General features: G+C 41.6%; 2 protein-coding genes across 9 annotated transcripts in view; one reads left to right on the forward strand and one right to left on the reverse strand.

The window, feature by feature from the left end:
• Nucleotides 1–224: 224 nt before the first annotated feature.
• RMND1 (required for meiotic nuclear division 1 homolog) lies at nt 225–22,462 on the reverse strand. 7 transcript variants are annotated; one of them, XM_050894002.1, is made up of 12 exons: nt 22,408–22,462; nt 18,806–19,323; nt 14,094–14,202; nt 11,086–11,161; nt 10,704–10,743; nt 7,118–7,218; nt 5,955–6,061; nt 3,825–3,889; nt 2,848–2,924; nt 1,553–1,673; nt 672–788; nt 225–418 (listed from the first exon to the last, which is right to left on the reverse strand). In XM_050894002.1, the coding sequence occupies exons 2-12, from the start codon at nt 19,307–19,309 to the stop codon at nt 386–388; spliced, it is 1,350 nt and encodes a 449-aa protein (XP_050749959.1). In that variant the 5' UTR covers nt 19,310–19,323; nt 22,408–22,462; the 3' UTR covers nt 225–385. The 7 variants fall into 7 exon arrangements, 4 of the variants coding, with proteins under 4 accessions (XP_050749959.1, XP_050749961.1, XP_050749960.1 ...); XM_050894004.1 differs by lacking the exon at nt 7,118–7,218 and adding an exon at nt 8,745–8,809; XM_050894003.1 differs by lacking the exon at nt 22,408–22,462 and adding an exon at nt 20,853–20,992.
• Nucleotides 22,463–22,611: 149 nt separating this feature from the next.
• Nucleotides 22,612–25,628, forward strand: part of LOC127014669 (damage-control phosphatase ARMT1-like) — a 67,548-nt gene continuing 64,531 nt past the window's right edge. The window contains exons 1-3 of one of the 2 annotated variants that reach the window (XM_050894165.1): nt 22,612–22,661; nt 24,239–24,344; nt 24,898–25,139. In XM_050894165.1, coding sequence (XP_050750122.1) covers nt 22,612–22,661; nt 24,239–24,344; nt 24,898–25,139 — 398 coding nt within the window. Of the gene's footprint in view, nt 22,662–24,238; nt 24,345–24,852; nt 25,140–25,628 lie in introns of those variants that run through there. The other variant, XM_050894168.1, reaches the window with a different exon arrangement.

The following is a 25,628-nucleotide window of genomic DNA, read 5'->3' on the forward strand; positions in this document are numbered from 1 at the left end:
ATACAGTCAGTGCAGAAGGGATCCATCCTTCTGTCCTTGCTTATTAAGAAGACAAAGCTAAATCTCTCCCTGCATCAGTCCTGCATGCATCTGGGCCTACTCGCTAGAAAACTTACCCTACAAACATGTCATTAGTATCTCAGCTTTACACTAGCACATCCATAGATTAGGACTTCTCTAACATCACTAGTACAGCAGTTGGGAATAATGTTCACAGACTGATTTTTAAATTTATTTATTTATTTTTATTTGAGTAGAAGATGTACATATTTATCAAGAGACACAATTCCACTGTTTTCCAGAAGCATATGATAGACAGGAATTTTCTGCACCATGTAGTCTTCATGGTTTTGGCAGTTTTCTTCTTCCTGAGTTTCTTCTGTTGTCAGAAAACTACCCTTGCAAGTTCAAACAGAACCTGTGGAATAGCAAACATTGATACGAATTTTTATTTGATTTAATAATCCTTAAAACAGCTTACACTGTAAACGAGATAATCTGAAAAATAACTATAGCTGCAATTCAAAAGTTACTTGCAAAGAACTGAAGACTAATCCCCTTGTACAGTACATTACATTAATAAAATAATCTTGATTCTCAAATTATGAAGTATGTAAATTGCACTTGTTATTACATTTTCAGTGTGATAGTGGAAAAAAATCCCCACCAACCTCTATGGTGATGAGTATTACTATCATCCACTCGAGGCGTAGAGTGTGCTTTTCATTCAGGTGATTTCGCATTAGGTCTGTCAGCTCCATGCAGTGCTGAAGCTTCTCGTTCATTACCTGCAAGAGATTCCAAACATATGGCAAATCTGGATTCCATAAGTGGAATAAGATCACTAAATAAAGGAACACAATCCACAGAAGGGCTCACTGAACAGAACTAGAAAGGTGTTAACATGCTTCTGCGAAAGAATAGAACAGGAAGTCCTGTAAGGCAACATGCACAAGCAACCGAAGTTTCAATATAAATGAGTCCGTTATTTCAATAGGTTCACAAAAATAATAGAAATTTAGATACGCATCTGCAGGTTCTGGGTGATACTGACTCATGAAAACAGGCACAAGCAAAAGGAGATGCAGCTTACTGGAATGCCTCGAAAGTAACTAAACATTTAAGGTTGCTGTACCACCAGAAGAGGTGGTTTTTGTGCTTCTTATTCTGGTTCAGCAGTAAGCATTACGTCGCCCTTCAATTAACTGACCTGAATGATCATGTCAGTAAGAAGACTGCTTCACATCTCAGTTTTTTAACTTGTTTTCTCGCACACATTTCAGAATTAAATCTCCTCTTCTTATAACTATTTAAAGCCTAATTTAGTGGCTCAGGAAATAGGCAATCCATTCATGTGAGGCAGGGTTGTTAACCTAAACTGGGTAAAAGATGTGAGTGGGTTACCAACACATGGAAAAGGGGATAGTGCATAGGATCCTATTATTCTTTATTCAGTTTCGACAATTAAAAGAGACATTCGTGGAGCAGTCTGTAACCCTGCTGAGCCAAAGACAGCTGATCTGAGAGTGGAAAATTCTCATAAGATACCTACCTTAACTCTGCGATTAATGTTGAGAAACTGACAAGTCTTGTCATAAAGCTCTTCCAGTTTTTCTCTATCCCAGTAGAAGTCGGGTGTTATTAGCAGGTCTGAACTCAGATTTATACGGTGTCTAAAAAGAATGGGTACTACAGTAGTTCAGACTTCCTTTTGGTGACTATAGGAGCAAATATTTACATAGTAGTTAAAAGAAACAGGAAAATTTTCCTGTAATTAAGTAAAATATGAAAAGAATCTCCTTTCATAATAAAAATACAATTGTAGTGATTGTTTAAAATTGGCCACATCTCCTGAAACTTTTCTGAGAATACTGTGTAACTGTACTGTGTAGCAGTTTTGAGCATAAATGAATTTTGCCTTATGGCAACATTGCTTCCTCAACTTGTCACCTTCCTTAACTTTTGATATCTGCAGAGAGGTCCTTGACTACGCTAGTAGCTCCCTGAAGTAGTACATGAATTAAAGTTACTGGGGAGCTCCTTAACAGCTTGTTTATATCTCAGAACTCCTAAGTGTGACTGGTACTGCACGCTGGATATGTGTGCACAGCACACCTTTTGGAACCAGGCTACTGTCTCAACATTATAAAGGCCAAGAGCTAAAATCTCCCACCCTACACCTACTGCTCACATAAACCTTTGGACACTTAGAATGTCATTGTTCATTACTGAACAGTCCTTCAAGTAGGGATATAAAATCCTATGTTTAAAATAGGAATTGCTTTTTTAATTTACCTCCTTCTTCACTGATTCTGAGTTTTTTTGTAAAAGAGTGTGTAATGCTCTGTATTCTCAATGGCCAAATTTCACTTAAGAGGGGAAAAAAAACCATTAAATTTTTACAGTGTAGCAGTGGTTTCTGAGTAAGTCAGGGGAAGAACAGAACTCTCAGAAAAGTTTTACTAACTCTAGGCCGTAGTTAACAGTTCTACCTACCCCTGTCCTTCTCCCTGGTATCCTTTGTATACTCTAGTATCTACTATAATTACTGGTAGAGAGACATGCGTTGCTGGACCGAGGGAGGGAAAAGGGTGTGGAATTTGGCCATTTACAATATGCTGCTTAATGCCTGTCTATAGTTGAGATGCCATAGTGTGAGCGGTGAGCCAGTGGGTCCTCTGACTAACATAAACAGCACACACAGTCTCCAGCCAAAAGAAGGCTGAAGGAATTCCCTCCAGCCCCACCCCGCTGTGTTTAGTGTGTACTCTTGTCTTTGTATCATGCACAATTTAATTTTTAAGTTCTGTGTAACACAGTGTCTTGGGTGTAACCAAAAAAAGTTACCTTAATGCGAAGAGTTCTCCTATTTTCTGCATGACATCTGCATGAGACAGTTTTACCTTCCTTCGTGACTTTAGTATCTGCAAAGTAACAAGTTTTTCACTGCTTGATCAAGTAGCATGTACTAGTAGTTAAGAAGTCTGGAGTTTTACAGCCCAAAGTATGTATATGAGTTAAAATCTGAATGCATATCATACTTACTAACATTTGAGTTTTGTTTGCTTAGTGCCTTGCTTATCTAGCTTTATAAGAATATCACCATGCAACTGTTCATCCAGGTTTTTCAATAAATCACTGAGTATGTCATCAGTATCTATACAAAATCCTGCAGCATTTTCTATGAATGATTTCCTGAACAAGAGATAATTTGTTTTTTCTTCCTACTATTGTTATTTTTAAGTCATGACAGTGTTCTTTTACCTTGCTACTACTTAGCCTTTTTATAGACTTTTTCCTTACAACAAACAAGGCATTACCATTTACTTCCTCCATAAAAAAAAAAAAAAAAATGATGTTTTTCTCTTTTGAACCCTAAGGATCTCGTTTTTATATGCAACATCATATGGGCTTTGGACTTCAATTAAGTCTCATGAAAACCTGTGGTTTAAGTAATTCACTCAAACTCTTCATTATATTCAAGTTAAAGCACATTACTTCCAGACCAAGCTGCCACACACTGTGTTTGGCCAGGTTTTTAAATGCTGCTTGTCCTGTTACGCATACGCATTCAACAGTGGGCAGGTGACAGTGGCACAACGTGGGAAACATTATTCCAATGCAGAACCCCACTCCCAACCCTTTAAAGTCCGATGATTTCTTGACCCACCACTTTGCAGGTGTTCTGAGCTTCTCTACGTTGATGGCTTTACCATCAAATGTGTTAAGCATTCAATCGCTTTTTCCATATCTCAGCTGTATCTGGACCGATCTTTTACAAAGCACAGGAGAAAAGGAGGGGAGAGGTACAAAGAAGACCTCACCTCAGGAATTGACTGGATAGATTCCACGAAGTTATCCAATAATGATTCCCAAATAGCCAGCTTTACTGCAACACAGAGGTGACAAAGCAGAACACTGTGAGAGGTATATATGCTTTCAATTAATCATAACTTTAAATCTGCCAACATGCTGCTTCAAGACACATTGATACATACAAACATTATTTGCAGCAAGTTACCGTTAGTATTATACAATCAGTGTTCATACATCTACGGACAAATCTGGGTTGGGTGCTGACACAGCTCGGCGTGCAGAACCACCTTGAGCGCAGCTCTCTTCTCCAAATGATCAGTTCAGATCCTGGAGAGTTTTTGCGTCAGCTCAAAAGTTGTGTGTTTAAGTGCTCTACCGTATGTACGAAGCCTTTGCAAACTACCTTCCAAGGAGGCTGGAGATAATGAGCCGTGCTGGAGTCAGGCTGACTTCATGTGGTGCCACTCAAGAGGCTCCACTGCATTTCTAGTGTCCTGCAGAACTCTCATTCTCCACTTGTCCAGTATTTGATGCAGCATGCTCAAACCATGGAGAGTTAGCTTGTATAGACACACCACCTGCACTTGTTGAAGCTAAATTCAAACTTAAGCAATCTACCGTTTTGGTTTTAGGTGAATATACTGTTCCCTGAAGATATAACTTCTCTTCTATGGAAGCTGTTCAGCACAGGCAATGGCAACACAAATTCTACTATGCCTCGGCTTGAGCCTGGAAAGATGTTTCTACAGGAAGATGATGTAACTCAGGCCTTTGTTCTTTAGTCCACACAAGAATGAAGTAGCAACAGATCAAAAAATTAACCCTATTCACTCAGAAAAATTAATCAGGGAAGATTTAATTGTCAATTTGAACTCTTTCATGGTAGTAATCGATAGTATCATCTAGTAAGGACACTGATAGTAAATCCAATGCCAAGCATTTTTCACACTCATCTTTTGAATACAGAGGCCTAATCCAAGTCAGCGACTTAAATGACATTTAATTTAGCCCCTGATAAAAAGCCAATAGGCATTTCAGCTATCACTGATTATTTGACAGAGGTTGGTTTCTGCTGTGTTGTAAATTTGACTTGGACTATACTTGCATCCTTCATTTTTATTGAACTGTTTTCCTTTACGATGTGTGTGTCTCACACTAACATAAATTGGTACCAGTCATCTCCTGGGAATAAATCACTTGCTCCATTATATGTGGCACTACTCTTCCATGCAGTGGCTTTATGAATAGGAAAACTACAGAGAACAAAAGGCTTTTTTTCTCAATAGCTCTTCCTTTGACAGTCAAGAACCATTTAGTTATGCTGTACTCCTTGATCAAATGGTGTATCACTTGAAAAACATGCATTCTGTTTCTTCATGTCTCTTCTGTTTAAAGGTGCACTTCCCCAAATACTACAGGAATCCTGTAGTTTGCCCTAAAAGCAGTAGGGGTAGACAGACCAGATTTCCTTTAAAGGTCTTTTTGAGGACAGCCTTAGTGCTGCTAGCTTCTACTCCCACCTCCTACCTCATTCGAGGTCTGAAGCAGCAGAGAGGTGTATCTCCTCAAGCAGCAGCAGCACCACTGCTGAGCCTCACTTCTTCCCAGTGCCTCCCGCTGTCTCCTGCCATGGCTAATAAGCCTGGAAAACATTATCTGTGACTCTGGTCCACACCTTTGATACTGGTACACCTCCCCAGCTGGGAATCACTGCTCTCCATTACTTCTTTAGCTGGCATCTAGCTTTTTCTGTTAGAGAAAATGATGTCAGGATGGATTACCTAAGATTACTGACAGGTTTCTAATACTGGGCACTACACTCGTTGCCATCCTAGAATAGTTCTCAAGGGTGGGGAACAGGATGCTCAGTAGAATGTTTATCTTTTGCAAAGTATGTTTCTTAATATGCTTTGTTCATCTTTGGGACGATTTACAATGAATGAGGTAATTCCAATTTACAGAAAACAAGGTAAAAACTTTGAAAATGAATCCTCCCACTGAAGCACAATCAATCTTTACACAGTTTGCCTAAACGAGACACCAAGTCGTCTTCAACCTGTCACTGTACAAGTCCCGCTTATAATGACATTTCACAAAATCTGTAGCATAGGCTGATACTACAAACAATATTAACTTACCAGAAAGACAAAGGGCATTTGAAAAGGCAAATTTCTGCAGAACAACTTCATCACTGTCCAGCTCAGAATTTAACAAGATTTCTCCTTTATGAAGCTTTGACTGACCTCTGTTAAAACAGGATTGAAGCATCTTCATTGACTAAGCCACCAGCAAAGGAACATTTAAAGAACAATCAACAATGCAAGAAATGTTGGTTTACTTATCTAAAGCATGCCATATCTATATGGAGATCATCACCATCCTTGCATTTTACTCATGTTCAACCTGACAATAACCAAAACACATCACTGAAAATTAGTTCCTCAGTCTAAGACTAATATTATGACCAAATTTTCTAGGTTTAAATGAAACTGCAGCAAGCTATGATGGTAACTACAGCATTATTATATACACACAGATAATTCAGAGTAAGCAGGATGCTGGCCTCTCCCCCGCTGTCTATCTCCTGTATTATCTTTCTGTTTCTGTTTTCCTTTTCTTCTGTCACTTCTGTCAACATCACTCCCGCCCTGCTTTGATGTTACTTTCCCTGAAACCTCTATTGCATAGGGGGCCAGGAGCAAAGAAAAGGGGGCATGAGAGTCGTTCAATTTATCATGTCAATCTCACTATGAAACTTGCATAAACACAATGGAACATGTCAGGAATCACAAACTGCACAACTGGATAGCACACGCAGTTTTCAAATGGCCAGGAAAAAACAAAACCAAAACCCTGTCCTCTTATCAGGTTACCTTAAATAAGCTCAACCTCATTAGCTCAGCTCCCAGTGTTACAGTGTCCTGTCTAGGAGCTGTTTTTTGGTGCTGTTGGAAAATTACAGATAATTTATATAATCATTTACATTGAGAAATATTTCTGCAGAGATCATTTGCTCCCCATGATGGTTTCTGTTTGGGGTTGCTGAAGAACATGTTCAGTTGTGTGGGCATGGAGCTTCATAATTTACGAAATCTACTGCATAACCAAGTCACAAAGGCCATTACTTCCAAGTTTAGCAGTGCAGCAAAATTTGTCAGTTTAGATTTACTGTTTTCTCCTTTCCTCATTCTACTCATTTGAAAAAAGAGTAAGGACAAGTATATTTTTACTAGTTGCTTTCGCTTGAATTTGTTTTAGGTGTCTATTAGCTTTTATATAAAGAGTGCCTGAAGATACTTACTCCCCTATTCTATAGTTCATCTCTTCATTCTCCCAATGGACTAGTGCAACTTCATATGGCTGAATTTCATGCTGTTCTAGCACTCGCATGATATTCTTCATCTAAGAAAAAGACAATTGCACGCACAGGAACGGTTACCACGCAGTATACTATCACTCTACAAAGATCTTGCATACAATAGGTTGATGAATGCAACTTTCATGCTGAAGTTATTTCAATAACAATGAATAGGTGTGATAAGTAATGAAGTGATTATTAACACAGTTTACTTCTGAAGCTCTCTGTAGCTGTGTGGAAGAATTTGTGGCTATGAACAACTGCAAGGAATCTGTGAAGACTAAAATGTCATTTAATGTCTGCATATATAAAACAGGGTAAGGATTAATGACAGCAGCAGTAAAGACAATGCGGACATATTCAGTATTATAACAACACGCCGTACAAGATTTTGGCAGATGTCTGAGGGTGGGAATGAATCTTTAGGATAAGTACATCAGGTGGCTGTTTCTGCCAAAATTACTAGTTTGCTGCTAAAATCAATAGTTTTGTTTCAGCTACTAGAGGTTGGGTTATATTACAGAAACCCTTTACCACTACAGAAATCTGTAAAAATGGTTTCAGCTGCCCACATTCAACCCTATAAACAGTTGAATGTGCAATTTTACTTGCAGAAGTAATCTCATTGTCATTTTATTCTCAAGCACACTAAAACCTGATGCAGGAAGAAAGAGCCCTTTTCTCTCACAAAACTTTCTCCTCTGACATCTGACTTAGGATCCCTCATCCTTGGTTCTTTCCATGTGCTACAAGGCTCCCCTCATAAAAATCATTCTGCAATTAGAACAAATTCCGAACTAAAAAAGCGCTCACCTACAGGTTTTTAAAAGGCATTTAGCTACACAACAGCCAATGAAAAAAAAACCCCACCACAATACGCTTTTGATGCCTAAGTTCTTTAAAGAGGTGAATCTTCTACCAAGTCATACTTGAAACACTCTCTTCAAAATAATAGATAATAGTTAATCTTTTAGTGCAAAACTGTATGCTAGTAAATTGTTCATGAAGCGTATTCTCCAGGTTAAGTACTCCAAAAAAATCCGTTGGATCACCTGCAAGAGGGATTTTCTTTGCAGTGCTAGTTTTCTTCATTGCTTTCAAGAATTTTGGTGATACTATCTATGTAAGACACAATAACATTTTTCACTAAAAAAACCCCAACCCTACAGCTGCAACTGCTTGTTTCATAATCCTGAATTTAATACTACCATGACTAGTACCTGCCATATATTCCAAGTCTTGTGGTAAAAAAGGGTATGAAAAATTATTTTCATTTTTTCAGCAAGGAAGTGTCTGCTGTTAGGCCAACCAGCTATACTGTGTCCAGGGACAGTTCAGCAATGCAAACCCCGCTAAAACAATGCCAGAGTTAATAGCCAATCCATAATGTGGCATGCCAGACTTCAAGAGTGTGTTCACTTGGATCCAAGTACTCTAGCTGGCTTCGTGAAGTCATTACTAATACAGTAGTAATTATGCTGTTAATAGACTAACAGTCCCTTCCAGAACTACAACCAGCTCAGCCTTCCCAGGGCCAGTACAGAGCAAGATTTAACAAAGCTTTACAGACCGTAACCAATTCTGTGAAATTCGTATGTCTTCTAATATGCATACTTCCAAAGTTCTTCCATTGCTCTGGATAATGAGAAATTGTATTTCAGTGGCAGCTTTCTTTTATCCAGTCAGAGTAATACAAAGGCTTCCACTGACTGATGGGAGTTTCTTCTAGGCCCAGCCCAATTTTACAGAAGGGGCTACCTGTGACACAGTACATTTAATGAGAAGAGATGTTCTGGATTCACTAAATGCAAACTGTTGCTATTACAGGCAATCATGTCACACAATTTCCTTTTAAAAAAGCAGATGAAACTCCACCTCAAAACTAGTTTTGCTTTTTGCCCTTGCTATTTTTGGTGGGGAGGCTGTTGCACAACCTCCCTAATCAGGTATTTGAAAACGGTATTTTACATTTTAGATTTCTATTCATGATCAGTCTGTAGTTATTATTTCTTCTGTTAAGTGTTCGTTAGTTTAGAATAGTTTTTCTTCTCCTAACCGTCATTCTGGAGTACTTTTAAAAAGCAATTTTGTCCATTCACAGTGATTCTCTACGTTCTGTTTTACTGAGTTACTTTCAGTTTCTGTTCTACAGACCAGTCCGGTTTTTTTTTTTGTTTCAGTTCATTAAAATGTGCGCATAAAAACACCTCCTCTATTTGAACAAGTTGTTTGGAAGTTAAAACTTTGACTATGATTTCAATAAGCAGAAAGAGGCAGTTTTCCTCTTCTTTTATAAATAAAACTAGCAAGGGACCGACTAAAGTTACTAGTACTGACAGGAAAAATATGGTATCAAATTTTCAAAGGTACTTAAGCATGTACAACAAAACGAGATTTTTTCAGAGTACTCCAGTGGGTAGAGGTGCCCAACTCACAAAAATCAACAGGAGTTAGGCAGCTAGTCTTCAGTAATACCTGTGAATCAGTAGCGTAGTTACAGCCATAGCATCCTAAGTGTGCTACAGGCAAGGTTTGAAGGGAGAACTAGTATCTTTTTGTAGGCCAGCTGATATACTGAACCCCCCCAAAACAGACAGGAAATCAGGAACATTTCAGGTCTGAAACAGAAAAAGCAAACTTGAATCCAGAAATTGTTCATGTCTGGAAACAACTGCTCTGTGTTTTCATTTACCTTAATGAAAATCCTCCTGTGAACTTCTGTGCATCTCAGTATCATCTATTTAATACACCATTTAATTTCACAGACTCTGCCTACAGATAAGATCAATACTTTTTCTATCTAGAATCCGGTTTTACTTAAGCACAGTAATAAAAATCAATATATTAAAAAAATTTAAATAACTATAAATATATTCATAAAAATAGATATGCCTGTGGCACACCCCTCTTGGTCAGCAAAGAGCATCAAATTATCGTAAGGGGTATGTCATTTCAATATCAACATATTTTAACAATTATACCAGCCAATAAAAATCTTGCTTCAGGAAAATTGCTAACTGGTAGAAACACAAAACAATATTAAAAAGTTGCTTACAAATTTTGTCTCTTTCAAAGTTATCCAAACATAAGTTTTGAGTAGTTTTAACTTAAATGGAATAGAATGATCCTTCTAACACATCTTCTGTTACATTAGTGCCTTTCAAACAACCATTCACAGGTTGATTTTTCTGATCTACTTCTTCAGGATGTAGAGCTGCAAGAATTTGCTTTTTGTCAGTCTCACTGGATTAAGGTTTTAGATTTTTGGCCTTAAGTAGAAAATGTTATCCACTTTGCATGTTACACATATATTTGCTCAGTTTGTGCAGAAATTCACGTTTCAAAGGTGATACATCACCAACCCACACGTTTGAGGGCAGCAGCCCGCAAGCACCTGCACTCATTAGAAGAATCAATCCTTTTCCTTCATGGAGAGATCCAAGCTCTCAAACAAAGCCCAAGCATGCTGAGCTTTGTGGGACTGACAAAACACCTGCTTATGAAGTTTTAACAGTTTTGCTTTACTTACACTTTTCTCTTCCACATTCCAAAACACAACAGCCCCTTCTCTGTGAATTCAAGGAAAAACTGAGGTGTAATTATACTGTTTTAAATGTATTTCAATGCAACACTCAAATTATACAGTGGCAATTTTTGTCATTGTGAATCAAGAAACTTAATACTATCTTCACAAAACCTACATAATAGTTGCGTTTTAACCATACTTAAAAAACATGAGAAGGTATTTTTTAACCATTTAAATAATTCTGATTTTTTTTAATCATTCTGATTGGACAGTTATTCCTTGAGTTTCATGAGGTAATACGATGCAATGATCTAGCAAGCTGCACTACTTCTTTCACACCATTGCTATTAATAAAATAATGGTTTGGGCAAGACTTATAGCTTACCTGAAGAAAAAAATCATGCCAGGATCATCATCTTTTGCAGATTTCTCAGTACCAATCACCAAAACGTTTGCAGCATCTAGTTTGAAATAAATGAAAAAATTGAAGGATTAGTCAAACTTCTAAACGTGATAGCTATAAGCATTTAATTCCTGTTTAACAGTTACGTGCTAACACGTCAGCCAGTCCCATATTTTATTTTTCTGATGGAAACGCTTGCCAGGGAACAACTGAAATATCAAACTACACTGCTTCTCTGAAGTGTCACCCTTTAGACAGACTCAGCCGCTATGTTGATCTTCACTGGAATCTTTAGTTAATGAAATGTAACAGTTTTGAAGAACAAAAGACTTAAGGGAAAACTGATGCAGGGCATAATAAATAACCAGGAACAGAATACAGAAGTGGACACGCAACGTGAATGAACTATGGAAGTTGCCCACAGTTGCAGAGAAATTACCATTCAAATCTGCTTGCCCAGAAGATCTTTCTCTTTTCTATATAGTAAGGGACTAATCTGCACTCAAGTTGTGCTGACTTTGCTTTGACAGTCACAAACTTGAAAGAGCGTACCCCCAAGCCAGGAGAGGGTACACCTGCATTTTCCTTCAGATCAGAAGCGTGCTTTTGAAACATATCTTCCAGCCACCCTCATTTACCATGCTTCTGATGTGCACTGCGGAACAGTGTCAGAATACACAAACTGGATTTTTTTTTGCATTAAATTAAACTGAAAGAGGAGCTCCAAAAATGCACGTGTGGTACTCCAACTGCTAATGGGCATTTGTTACAAAGGACCAGACTTGAGCTAATGTTAAGTAGAATGCCCCAAAGCTTAAAAAATGTGGATGCTGAGTTCTCAAAACAGGGTTTTGTTTTTTTCCCTACAGGTCTGCTCCACTGTACTACTCGCTAATATAGACAAAGTTTTAGAAGTCCTGATGTGGTTTGACAAAAAAAAAGGTTACTTTCCAGCATGACTCATTCTGTGGCAGAACTAGTGGAAGCTAGACCAGCAAAACCCCCTACTTCTATTATAAAGTGAGACTCTGCAAAGAGGAATTTGCAGGGCCTAACACCTAAGCCTTAAAAAGTCCAACCCCTTTGTAGAAGGATCACAAGTCAAGCAACAAGACATCAAATTCAGCCTGTGTACAAATTCCACTCTCTGCTTTACTGCTCAAGCCACAGAGGCCAGTTAGATTAAGGCAGCAGAGAGAGATGACTAAGTATCGGATATACTTTTGCTAATACCTGAATTGAGACCACGCGGTTGGTCTGTGTGAACTCTTTAAAGACTTTTCTTTCACTTGCTATTCCAGTTCAGAAACACATAATTTGGTGAATCACTACAGCAAGTTTTGGGTGTGAAGTTTGACTTCACCACGGAAGAAACATTTGCCTGCATTTTCTATTTTGCCTTTTCAAATATCACCCTTATTTATCCACTCCAGCCAAAACATACACAATTGAAGAAAACTTGGCCCATTTTAAGTGGAGGTACAGGATCTGCCTCTAAAATGTTTTTAAAGAGGTCAAAACCAAGAATAATGCTTAGGAAGAACACTACAAAGCAACAAATCCACACAATAATTGCTGATTTAGATTTCTATGTGCTAATATTTTTCAATTTTCCGAGACTCAATGTTTGAGTTGGTAACCAACCACTGCTACACGCAAAAGCCAACCACCACAACACATCAGATCTGCTGGCACAATCCAACACCCTTTCATCATTGCTCCCTCCAAACTTTCGATAAACAGAGTATCTATTGTAAGGAGTCAAAAACACACTATGAAGAAATGAAAGAACTGGCAAAATCACACTCCCAGGGTAAAATACCAGCAAGAGGAACATTTGCCTTACAATAATTTACATTCATGCTGGAGATTGTACAAAGTTTCCATCCCAAAGCTGTGAAACCAGTGTTGGTTTTAATACAAAGAAACCACAAAGGAACATGAAGCCTATACTCTACAGCACCTTGTCTTTCCATGTTCATCTTTCTGAGCAAAACGATTAGTAAATCTTGTGTTTGAAAAAGACCCACTGGAGTAATATTGCACTTGAATTAAAGTGTTTGAGAGGCAGCCAGATATTTGATAACCTCTACTGAAACGCCCATAAACACTATCTGTCATTCTCTTAGCTTCATATAATCTGTCCATTCAAAGGGGGGGGAGGGGGGGGGGGGAAGCATTCTACTGCCAACATATGAAAATCACAGCTGTTCTAGGGCATAAGGTTCCTTAAGCTATAAAAAGCTCCATTTGTTTTTCTCTTGTAGTATACTTCAGCTATTTCCAAGCCATACTTTCCCAAGTCTTCAGAGATACTTTGTATGGAAACCAGAATCATTTTGCTGAAGCCTAGCTAAGTGAAGCATTCAACAATTGCTACGATATATTTGGCCCAATTAAAAAAAGTATCAACTGCATTCTCTTTACTAGGACTAAGCATTTATGTGTCTATCTTTTTCATTTCACTTAGCCAGCAAGATTTTCTCTTGCATGCCTTCCTCTCCAACCCTCAGTGATTTACATTAACAGAAGTGTGGGTATGGAAAGAAGATGCAACACTTCAAATTACAAAATTGTTTTGACAGCTGAAGCACTACAGTATCACATTACTGAAAGATTAATTAAAATAAAGAAAACTTTCAGAATCTTTTCAGTTAGTGAATTTCTATAGAAATTCTTTGTATCAGAAAATTTCCAAATTTATTTTTCCTGCATGCATCTAATTTTTCAATACTTTTAGTGTAATTGTAATTTTGGGAAAAATCATCATAGGGTAACAGCAAGTGCTGGTTACATTGCTATTCTGAAAGGTTTAGCTGTGGTTTTTTTAGGCAAATGGAATTTTTAAGCAAAGCAATATTTTTATAGGCAGTATGGTATATTCCAGGGTATTACCAGAATAAGAATACATGGTTATAAAAGTTATATACCTCACCCGTATTTCATTTCCCAAGGTATAACATTGCTTTTAATATGTTTCAAAAATCTACCTCTAGGCAAACTTGTTATTTCAACATATCCATGTGAAGTCAGGTCATGACACAGATTACCAAGATGATATTCATCTGCTGTTGCAAAGGCTGTGCACTGCATCAGATTCTGTGCCAAAGGAATAAAGATTTCAGTTAGGGCAAGGCTGAAGCAAGATGTTCATAAGACAATTGTTTGCCTCAAATTTATCATGAGAGTGACATTTTTCATTTATTCACTCTTTTCTATGGTATCATTGCCATGGTGTCCACCTGGTGTACAAATACTAATGAGATCACTTGCTCCCTGTTGAGCGGGAAAGCAAATCACAGACTGAGATCAAACCAGGTGACATAAGTAAGTCACACCAAAAAACTTTGTGATAGAGCCACAAAATGAACCCTTCTTCCCTGAATGCCAATCAAATGCTTTAACAGTAGAGCTACACTTGCTACTGCTCTCCAGTCCTACAGCTTATGACATACTCAGCTGACCACTGAAATCAAAAGCAAGACACCCCCAATATCAGCTTTAACATCTATATTTTAAAGATAAATGGAGTTCAACTATCCCAGCCTGCTTATCAAGCAGAAGCTCCAACTGCAAACATCATGTTCTTCCACGCACAAAGCTCACTGCCTAGGTAACTCCCAGGGTATGAGCCACTGCAACACCACAGATCTTCCGGGCCAGTTGTAAGTGCTGCAGATCTACAGTGTCCCCCCTGAGCTGAATCTTGCACTAACAATATGGTCTCAACGGACACCACAGTCAAACAGTATACAACAGCCAGAGTGTGTCTCCATATTCCACAATCTTAAATAACTAAAATGCCATATTCAAACAAATAACTGGAAAAATGATACTGAGACTCAGTGAGACTGACTTGTGCATGGCAATCAGAAAGTCGTCTGTGTAAAGATTTTCTTGATTAATCAAACAAGTCACAATAAACCGATTTACAAATTCTACTACTCATTTTGAGTGGATTTCTTTGTTCTGATACCATGTATGTCCCATGATAATGTTTTTCAGTACAATGTAGTGGAAGATATCCAGAAAGCAATGTGTCTCATTGTGGATCAGTCACTTCCCAGCTTTTTGTAACTAATACAAATGGGGATGTAACTAACAACAAATGAACAAAAGAACTGTACTCATCTGCAAGCATTTATACCCACAATACACTTCGACTTAAAATCCAAATTATATTCTCGCAGCACTCATACACTATCAAAGAGCAAGGCTTAAAAAGGTGTTCTACTCCTTGGGGGGCTGGTTACCAGTCATCAGAATCATGACCACACATTTAAACCTTCTTTTCTTTTTTAATGTTACCATTCTGTTATCACTTCCAAAGCTTTGCTTACACATCATCTTAATTCAGTGATCACTAACAGAAAATAAACTTTAACAAGTAATTACAATATTCAGTGTGCAATTTTGTAGGCCTGCTTCCACGACTGTGCTACAAGGCTGAGTTAACAGTGGAACAGAACTGTGTTTTCAGTTCCCTTGCTGCCGTACCTTTGAAAAATTGCAATTACCACAATTTCATCGGTATAAATCCATTCTCAATCTCTAAACTGCCAATGCAAATTATACATTTCAGATTCTTCCAGAAAGCTCTGGTTATTAGAAGTACACAGGCTCTGCCATGAAACTCTTCTGTCAAGAGTTAAGGGAGCAAACTCTTATCTTTAGCTAGTTTATAACCTGAAAACCTCTATCCTGCTCTACGCTTCCCATAGTTTCTTACTTGTGCTACTGTTCATTTCAAGGCAGATGCACTACAGGACAGACTTTGTGTCTTACTGCTGCAATTTTAGTTTCAATGTAAAGACTTTACATTTAGTTGGAACCAGAAGTTTTCTGCTAAGACTATATGCCTGAAATAGCACTTTGGATATGCACTGGTTTGTTTCGATTTTTTACAATGTACTGTTTCACTTAAATTTTTACTAAAATTTTGTTTGATGGGGAACATTTGGATTGTGTGTAATTTGAGATTAAGACACCTAAAATATATGTGTCCACAGGCACTCTAGATGTCTAAGGTCCCATGATAGTTGGTGGAGATACAGCCAAAAAGTCTATACTCTAATGAGTGATTCAGCTAATCCTAAAATAGACATTAGGTTAACTGGCTGATCAACCTTAATGCCATACTCTCTGCTATGTCACTTTCACCTGCAAACTTAAAAAAACCAGAATACAAGATCTGTACTGGTGCTAAAAAGAAACTCCAGCTACTCACCACCCTCCTCCTTTCTGCCTACAGCTGGGGCTTCATTGAGATTCTATTCAGAGCACCACAACAGCCATCCTTAGGAGTAGCCATCCCAAGTACCTCAACAACTCATTTTCCGTATCATCATGCCCCCAACAACTGTACAGGCTCATGGAACCATAACTCTCCTTAGCCCATCCCTTCCACTTTAAGCATACAAAAATTTTTAAGAAAACCTGTAGGATGAACTTAAATCTTCGTATCACCATAGGAATCAGTGTTTATCTTAAGCATAGTAAATACTACATCTGTACTTGAATTTCAAGCTTTTTCTATACTATATGGCTATAGCATTAAAAATTAGCTCAGAGGCTTTTCATGCCATCAGACCTTACGAGATTAACTAAACTGAGTAGTGGTACTACTCACTGATGGACTGACTAAACCAGTTAACTGCTTTCAAGTAACTCCTCCATCTACCCCGAAAAACTGGTCTTACGACCATTTATCACTGCTGGTGCTCAGCACTCTGCCTGTAAACAACACATGAAGACCAGCGCTGGGAAGGACCTCATTCACGGACTGTTCTGCAAAAGAAAGGTGTCAACTGTCAGGTCCTCCCAGACAGAAAACACCAGAGATCCTCGGGGTTCATCTAATGGAGAACCTTAGGCGTGGGCCAAGAGTTAGTGTTTGGAGGGGCAGACCGGGAAGAAGATGCAGCAGCCTGCCCCCAGGTAACTGCCCTGGCAATAGGGCCTGCGTTACTGGAGGGCTCTTGGTTGCCTCCACACACGCGCAGGAAGGCAAGATCAGCTTTTTCATGATACCAGGATTTAGGGAAAACCGACGGCGCGCTGAAAAAACCCCCAGGGATTCTCCATTTGTGCTACTTCTATTAGTCATCTTGCAGAAATCAGCCACGTCTTTATGCTATTTCTCTATACTACAAATCTATAAGGAAAAACACAAACAGGTTAAAAAAATGCTTATTCCAAAACACTGTCAGCCTGCAGTCAAGGTGACAGCCTGTCCGTACCCCTGTAGATGAGGCTATATATCTGACAAAACCATATGGGGTTTATTAAAAAATAGCAAATGTTTCTGTTAGGTCTGAGTTTATGTGATTTCTGGCACAGCATTTTGCCATGTGGAAGCCTCCTCTGAAAGTATATTATTGTTTCAGTATATCAGGCAGTATTTTCTCCATTTCTTCACAATGGAAGAAAGTAAAAATAGCAGTGCATATTACTTGCATACATATATTTGAAAATGTCAAAGAAACTGCATTCTATGCTGCCATTTAAAAGCCTCAAGAATCTAAAAAAATTGTCACTTCAATTCACCCAATAACAAAAAGAAGCAACCTCTGAATGTAATGTCATAGCATGAATAACAAGCTTGAAACATTATATGGTGTTTCAGGACTAATATTCTTCACTTTCTATTTTCAAAGCAATGGGAAATACAAGTGGGAACTAAATTGTCTATAATGGAGTCTTTATGTTACATTAAAGCATATTCCTGCTCATCATACAAAATACTAAACAGAAGCTTAGATGACGAGAAAGCAAGCATTAAAACTTCAGCTTCTGTGCTCACATTCAGTAGATCATGTAATACACATATTTTGCAATGTGGAAGCTATTTCTGAAAGCACAATACTTGTTTCAGTCTCATCTATAATACTATTTTATTAACAATACCCTGGAACTCAGTTGTTACTGTGGCTTGAGGAGAACAGTAACAGTTTGGACACGAGGACTTTCCTTGAAGATCTTATGTTCAAGTATGCTTAAGGTCTGCCTTGGCTAGTATTGAGGCTTGCAGAGAACTATCTTAAGGGGAAACAGCCACAAGTATGCACTGTTCCACTTAATCATATCTCATTTTATCCAAAACAGTTTGTTGCTGCAGTTTCTCTGTAGACCTAGGAGTCTGGAGACCAAGGTGCTATTTCCACACATGGAATAATCTTCCTCAAGTAACACAGGCTACATCTGCGCCTCTGTTTCCTATCTGAAACTTAATCTGAATATAAACTTTATACTATTTACTTTCATCTTGATTTCTGTTTGAGTAAAGCCTTATAACTGGGTAGAATTGGACAAGCAAGGATACCTAGGGAAAATTAAATTATGCTGACAGCTAGACTTTGTTTCTCAATATTAAATGCGATTTGAGAGCACTGGTTAAAATTATTTTAATGGATTTCATCCTTCCGCTTTAATAACCACTTATCTTCCTTCCATTTTTGTTTACACATTGCTAGTAAACCTCCATTTTATCTTCAAAATACCAGACACACTAGATCTATCAAGCTTGTTTCTGTTTGCAGAGTTCCAACCTCTTTGTGGCCACACTAGGGTAAAATAATGAAATCCTCCTCACCAAATAAACATGTTAATTTCATTAAAATGTTAATCTAAACCCAAATCTGAATCTAAATTAAATTGATGAAGTTCCCTTAATATTATACAGACTGTAAAATTTATACTTTACCTCCATGTCTGACAGTAGTGGCTGGTTCGTTCTGGATGGCTGCTTGGTCCTTGGTGCCTTCGGTGGCCTCTTAACTGGCTGGTTACTGTGTTTTGGAATAATTTTACCAGCTGATATAACAGAGTAAAATCTTGATGATATGTTCCTAAGCTTTTTAATACGCTCTGTATTGAGCTTGTAGTTTTCCATCATTGCCACACCAAAACATTTCCAGGGTGGAAAAAAAACCTCCCCACTCTGATAATAAACATTTTTTCCCAAAGCCGATACATTTCCTTGGAGCAATTGCCAATTCTTGACTTGCACACGTTGACTTGTCAAACAAGGGGAAGCAGTTTTCAGAGCATATAAATTCCAAGACTTTGCTGTTCTGTGAGCTGTTCTGTCAACTTCATTATTCAGCTTTAATAGTGGACGTCCAGTTTTATTAAAGCTTTGGCACTGGCATATTGTTGTTAAAGCGTGGAAAGATCTAGTCTGAAGGCGCAGAAGTTTCAGTCTCATTGCTTCCCTCAGAACTGTATTTAAAAAAAACCAAAATCATCCATCAACCCTTTGGAAAGAAATACTATTATTTTCCCCTTATCTAAAAGGTGACCCATACTCCTTTTGCATGTGTTAGTACTCCTAAGCACCTAAGCATCGGTGGGATTAAACAGCTTTTTTTCAGTGCTATGGAAATACTCTAATTAAAACACATTACTGAGCTGCGTGCTTGCAACACATGGCGAAAAAGTAGAATTGGTTGCTATGTCAATACGTAAGCAGGCATCCTTTCCCTCTGTTGCTCATTCTGTGTAGCAGTCTGCACTCCCAGTAACACCACTGACGAAATTACTCATGAGCAAGCACACACCTTAAAGAGGACATCAGACTCTGTGAATCATTATTTTATACATAGTAAACCCAACAATTAGATTACTACGTGCTTGTATGGGAATGTCACCTACGGAATACACACACTGATCAGCATCAGCTCAAACTGCTGTATCACAAACAGCCAAGCACGGATCCAGCTCCGTTCATCTGTCTTGACTAGAGCGAGAGCTGAGTCAATCAGGTTACGGTCTTGATCCTGCTAGTACATACTGGTGCAACAGGGACTGCAAGGCCTGCTTGCAGATCTACCTGTGCTGACGGAAACTCGACAGTGTCCTTATTCTGTTATTCCAGACTAAGAGCAAGCTTATTATATTTACGCTACATTGCATGAGTTAATCAAATAAACTTTGAAAGCATTCACAGACAGTAGACTGAATACCTCAGTGAGTGTGTGTCACTTGCTGAAAAATCGCAGTGTCAAGTCCCTCCCCCATCTGTTTTTATTAACCAAGAACATTTCCCTCCTGACACAAAATCCATCTTCAGCAAATTATTAACAACAAAAAAAAGTCATTAAGTTGTATAGTTTGAAAAAACTGCCCATTTCAGAATATTTTTCAAAAACTGCATAAAGAAGGATCTTCAATACCACCCATGCATTTAACATAACAGTTCAAATAAGCATTTTCTTGTGAGAACAAATCATTGTGTGCCAACTGGAACAAGACTTCCATCCTGACAAGGATACCTAGCTGCTAGCACAATACACACACAACTTGAAAAAAACCAAAACCAAACCTCACCCTGACATAACTTAATGGGAGTACACACTAATTCTGGTGACAGAAGCATACAATTCTAAAAAAAAAAAAAAAAAAAAAAAAGACATAAACCACCTTTAGGCTACCACAGAATAAGTAATTCATATTGGGCATAATTTTATATGCTCTTCACTTGTAGCTTTTTGCCCAATTAGTAAGCCTGTTATTTGCATACTTATTAGAATAAACTAATTCTTATTTTCATTTTAAACTTGTCCTGTATTTAAAAAGCGACCCAGAAAACTCTGCCCAGGACAAGGCACATCTACCTTTTTAAAGGCCTGTTGCCGCTGGACAATCAAGAGAGCTGAAAAACCTCAGCAATTGCAACCCAAGGTGGTTGAGAGCCAGGACAAGGGGAGAAGTCTCCGGTAGCGCGGGGTAACTAGCGGAAAGAGACTCACAAATGCCAAGTAGATCCGTGCTTTCCTAGCCAACAAAAGCTTGTGTCGAATCACAGTGATCCCAGGGGTGATTTTTTCAACCGTGCAGGCTTACAGCAAGTTACAAGGAAGCAGTGATCATATAGACTAAATTCCATCGAGGAGCCTTAACGCCAGATCTGTACCAGCAGAGGCACCTAGCCAGGCAGCGCCGAACACAGCAATCCAAGACAGAGGCGGGACAAAGAGCTACCACAACAAGACAGCGGGCGCCAGCTCCCAGCAGCAGAACAAATCTGCACGTTGTTTTCCAACGTCTCTTTAATACAAGACACACTTTATTCACGCCCGGTGCCTTTCCAGCCGGGAGTCCAACCTCACTGCGGCAGAGCCAGCAAAATGTACGAATCAGCCGGCCCCGCTCCGCCGGCGGGCGGACAGACCAGACCGGCCCGGCCCGGCCCGGCCCGGCCCCCCCGGGTGCTGCGGACCCCGCAGCGGCGAGACGCCCGGGCCTCCTCCGCTGCGGCCCGGCTGCCCCCAGGGCTCCGCCAGCAGGGCGCTGCTCTCCCGCGCCTCGCTGCCGGCACGCTCTGCTCCTTCCCAGCCTCCCCTCCCCCCCCCGCCCCCGAGGGAAACAACGGCGGCGGCAGCCCCGCCCCCACCCGCGGGAGCGCCCCCTCCGGTATGCGCGGGGGGGGGGAGGGGAGCGGCCCCGCTCCCATTGGCTGCCTGCCGGGGCGGGGGGAAGCAGGCCGCCAGGGAGCCAATCGGGAGGAGAAGGCGCTCCGCCTCCGCAGGAAGAGCGAGGCCCGCGCCGCCCCCGCCCGAGGCGGCAGCCGAGGCGCTTGGGCCCCCGCCCCGCGGCGGCTGACGGGCGCCCCTGGCGGGCGCGGGGAAGCGCCACCGCCAGGCCGAGCGTCACCGCGCGGGGGCCCCGGCCCTCACCCCGCCCCCTCCCCCCGTTCCGTAACGGTCGGCTTCCGCCGCAGCTTGCGCCACCGCCGAGGAGCGCTCGGCGGAGCGGCCGGCGGGCTGCGGCGCCGCAGTACCTGAGTACGAGGGGGAGGCAGGGGAGCGGCGCGGCAGCCTTCCGGCTCCGGCAGGGGCAGCCCGGGGGCGGAGGAAGGGACGGGGCAGGAAATCACCCCCCTCCCTCCCGCGGGCAGGGCTCCTTCTCACCCCTGAAACTGCCTCCCCTCGCTCGGCCTACGGCCGTGCCCGCGGGGGACGCGGCGCTCTCCCACTCGCGGCAGGATCAGAGCCGGCGGGAAGGGCGGGCGAGGCCGCCCCGGCTCGCCCACGTCCTCCCGCGGGCGCCGCGGCAGGCCCAGCCCGCAGGCGTCCGTGCCACCCCCCCCACCCCCCGGCCGCTCCGGGGGGTGCCAGCAGGGGCTACACAGCCCCCCTCCCCCAGCACAAGCCCCCGCCGCAGCTCCGACCGGCGGCAGGGAGCCGCCAAGGGCAGCCGCGCCGCCGCCCCTCCCTTCCCCCTCCCCGCGGCGCCCGCCCGCCCGCCGTCGCCGCCGCCGCCGCGGGAGGGGCGAGGCGGTTCCCGCCGCGCGCCAGCACTGACCTGGGGGAGGGGGCGAGCCGCTCTCCGCCGCGCGAGCCGCGGCCCCGCCCACCGCCCGCCGAGCTCCGCCAGGGCGCGCGGGCCGCCAGGCCCCGCCCGCCCGCCGCCGTGCCGCGCGGCGGGCGCGGCTGACTCACCAATAACGTCCGGCTGCCTCGCCCCACTTCCGGGGGGCGGCTCGCCGGCTCGCGGGGGCGGAGCAAGATGGCGGCGGTAACGGCGCTACCGGTCTCCCTCTCGGGCAGGTTTAAGGGGTCCGTCACGGCCTGGCGCGCTCGTTACCGGCAGCGGCGTGGGGGGCAGGAGGGAGCTGAGGGACCGGCTGGTGGCCCCGCGGCCGGGGAGCGACTGCTTTCGGGCGCTGGGCCCCTCGGTCGGCGCCTCCGGCCTAGCGGTGGGCGCCGGGCGGGGCTGGGGGCCGGCTCTCGGCCTACTCGTGCGGGCGGGGGCAGGGCCAGCGTCGCGCCGTGGAGGGGCCCCCTCGGCCCGGGGCCGCGTCGCCGGGAGGCGGCGCTGTGGGCGCAGTGCTGCCGGCTCCGCGCTGCCGCCGCCGCGGGGGCGGGCGCCTCTTTGGGCCGGCGTTTCCTCGCCTCGCCCCCGCTTACTGCTGCGGTTGTCCCTGCCTCTTACTGACCGGAATAGGTCTTGGGAGGGTATAAGTTGTGTTTCTGTTTTTCCTAGGTTTCTTGGGGTTCGCTGTTCGGTAGTGGGTAACTGTTCGGTTCTGAGTCCCTGGGACTGGGGCTCCGACTGACGGGATGGAAATCTTCAAATAAAAATCATTCTTCAAGCCGGGTTCAAGCTCTCTGTAGGGCTTGTCATGTTTTGCTCGTTGTCCTTCTCATATGTAAACAGCGTTTGGATTTTCTTGTTGATACAAGATGCTCTTAAACTTCAACAAATCTCTATGCTTTTAATTTTAAATTTCCTTGACTTTACATCTGGGTAACTGAGCAATTAGAGAATGCATTTTAGCCTAGAATTAACTGCAATTTTCGCTCTTTTGGCAGGGCCAGTCACTTAGCAATTTTTTTCCTGAAAAGACTGCTGTTTATCTTTTTCTTCAAAAGTAGACCTAAGAAACTGACCAACTTGAGATTTATTTGTTTGTTTATTTTTTATTGGTGTCCACTGCTTTAAAGGCACGTAAACTTACTTTTAAGGCTGTGTGGTTTAACCCCAGCTGGCAACTAAGCATCACCCAGCCGCTCACTCACTCCCCCCCGTGGGATGGGGGAGAGAATCAGAAGAGTAAAAGTGAGAAAACTCATGGGTTGAGATAAAGGCAGTTTAATAATTGAATAAAATAAAATAGTAGTAATGATAAATTGTAATGAAAAGGAAAATAACAGAGAGAAATAAAACCCAAGAAAAACAAGTGATACAAATGAAAACAGTTGCTGACCACCAACCAACCAATGCCTGGCCAGTCCCTGAGCAGCGGCCTCCCGGCCAGCCTTCCCCCCAGCTTTATATGCTGAGCATGACGTCCTATGGTATGGAATATCCCTTTGGTCAGTTGGGGTCAGCTGTTCCGGCTGTGTCCCCTCCCAGCTTCTTGTGCACCCCCAGCCTGCTCACTGGTGGGGTGGTGTGAGAGGCAGAAAAGGCCTTGACTCTGTGTGAGCACTGCTCAGCAATAACGAAAACATCCCTGAATTATCAATGCTGTTTCCAGCACAAATCCAAAACATAGCCCCATACTAGCTACTAGAAGAAAATTAACTCTACTCCAGCCAAAACCAGCACAAAAACTTGCATTTATTTAAAAAAATAGAAGATACTTCATAATTTCCTCTCAATAATAAAATTTTGATGCTCTCCTTTTTAGATCCTTTGCATATTTTACGATTAAAGACAGACTGCCCCAGATCCTCACTAGAGTTATTGATACTCTGCATCGACATAAAAATGAATTTTTTGAAGAACATGGTGAGGTAAGAGTAAGGTCTCTTTTTGCCTGAGATTTTTTTTCCCCCTAACCCTTGAGACCCCTTCTCTGCCTTGTTTTTACTGGTTTCTTACTACAGTCATTACTTGTCTGTCTTAATCTTTTTGTCTGTTGTTTTTTTCCTTTATCATCTCTTTCTTGTAGCTATTTTTCATTAATTTTGTAACTCACCTTTCTGTCTAACCTTTTTCTGATCTCTGTGTTCTGCAACTGCTTCACTTCCTCAAGTTTTTGTGTTGATGCAGTGTTTAATAGACTGTAGCATCTTCTCAACACAGCAATGTTTCAATACACTGTTCCCCTCTAATAAGCAAAAAGTCCAATCTAAAAAGAAACCCCATGCGGGATTCATTTTAGGATGTTAGGTGTCAAATGAGCTTCATTCACCAAAGTGTGTTCGGTTGAATCAAGCTCTGATTTTTCGGGGACTCGTATTTGGCAATTGAAACTTATCACTTGCATCTTTCATGAAAAATTGATCTGTGTCTCTACAGGAATAAATGTTCAGAATAGGAACTTTTGTTCTCCACTTATTTCAGAAGGGTGTTGAAGCAGAGAAGAGAGCTATATCTTTTCTCTCCAAACTGCGGAATGAACTGCAAACAGACAAACCAGTGACCCGTTTAGAAGATGAGCTGCCTGATGCTGTGCTGTGGAACCAATACCTAGACTACCAACGAAATTTATCAAATGGAAATGGAGAACCAAGTTGGTTTCAGTCCCCTTGGTTATATGTAGAGTGTTACATGTATCGAAGAATTCATGCAGCATTAGCACAGAAGTAAGTATTTACTAGCTTGGTATGTTACTCTGCAAAACACTATTTCCCGTTTTTATTTTAGGAGAAAGGAAGACAGCTAGGGAGTAAGACAAAGGAAAATCTTGAGCTTTTACCATATTCCTTTTCCCTCGTCTCGCACCTTAGATTTAAAATGAATACTTTTTCTTCTTCTGTGCAGTAGAATTTGAAGCTTATTAGGTTTTCTTATGCTTCAGTTTCTGTGGCTTGGTCTACACGAAAACTCTTAAGCTTGACTGTATAGCTTGACCTTCTTGCAGACTAATGTGTATTGAGATATGAAATTTATTTAGCATTTCTAAAAGGTTTGTTAGTCTAGAATTGTCTCTTAAGACATATGCTAGCCTAAAACACAGAGTGCAAGAGCCACTGATCTGTTGGGCATTGTAACTTGTTTTGCTGCTCAAAATCTGAAGTTACCATTTGAGAACTGTTTCTTCTAGCAGTAGACCCAGCTTAAGCAGCCCCTGT

This window comes from Gymnogyps californianus, chromosome 3 (assembly GCF_018139145.2).
Source record: "Gymnogyps californianus isolate 813 chromosome 3, ASM1813914v2, whole genome shotgun sequence".
NCBI classification, from domain to species: Eukaryota; Metazoa; Chordata; class Aves; order Accipitriformes; family Cathartidae; genus Gymnogyps; species Gymnogyps californianus.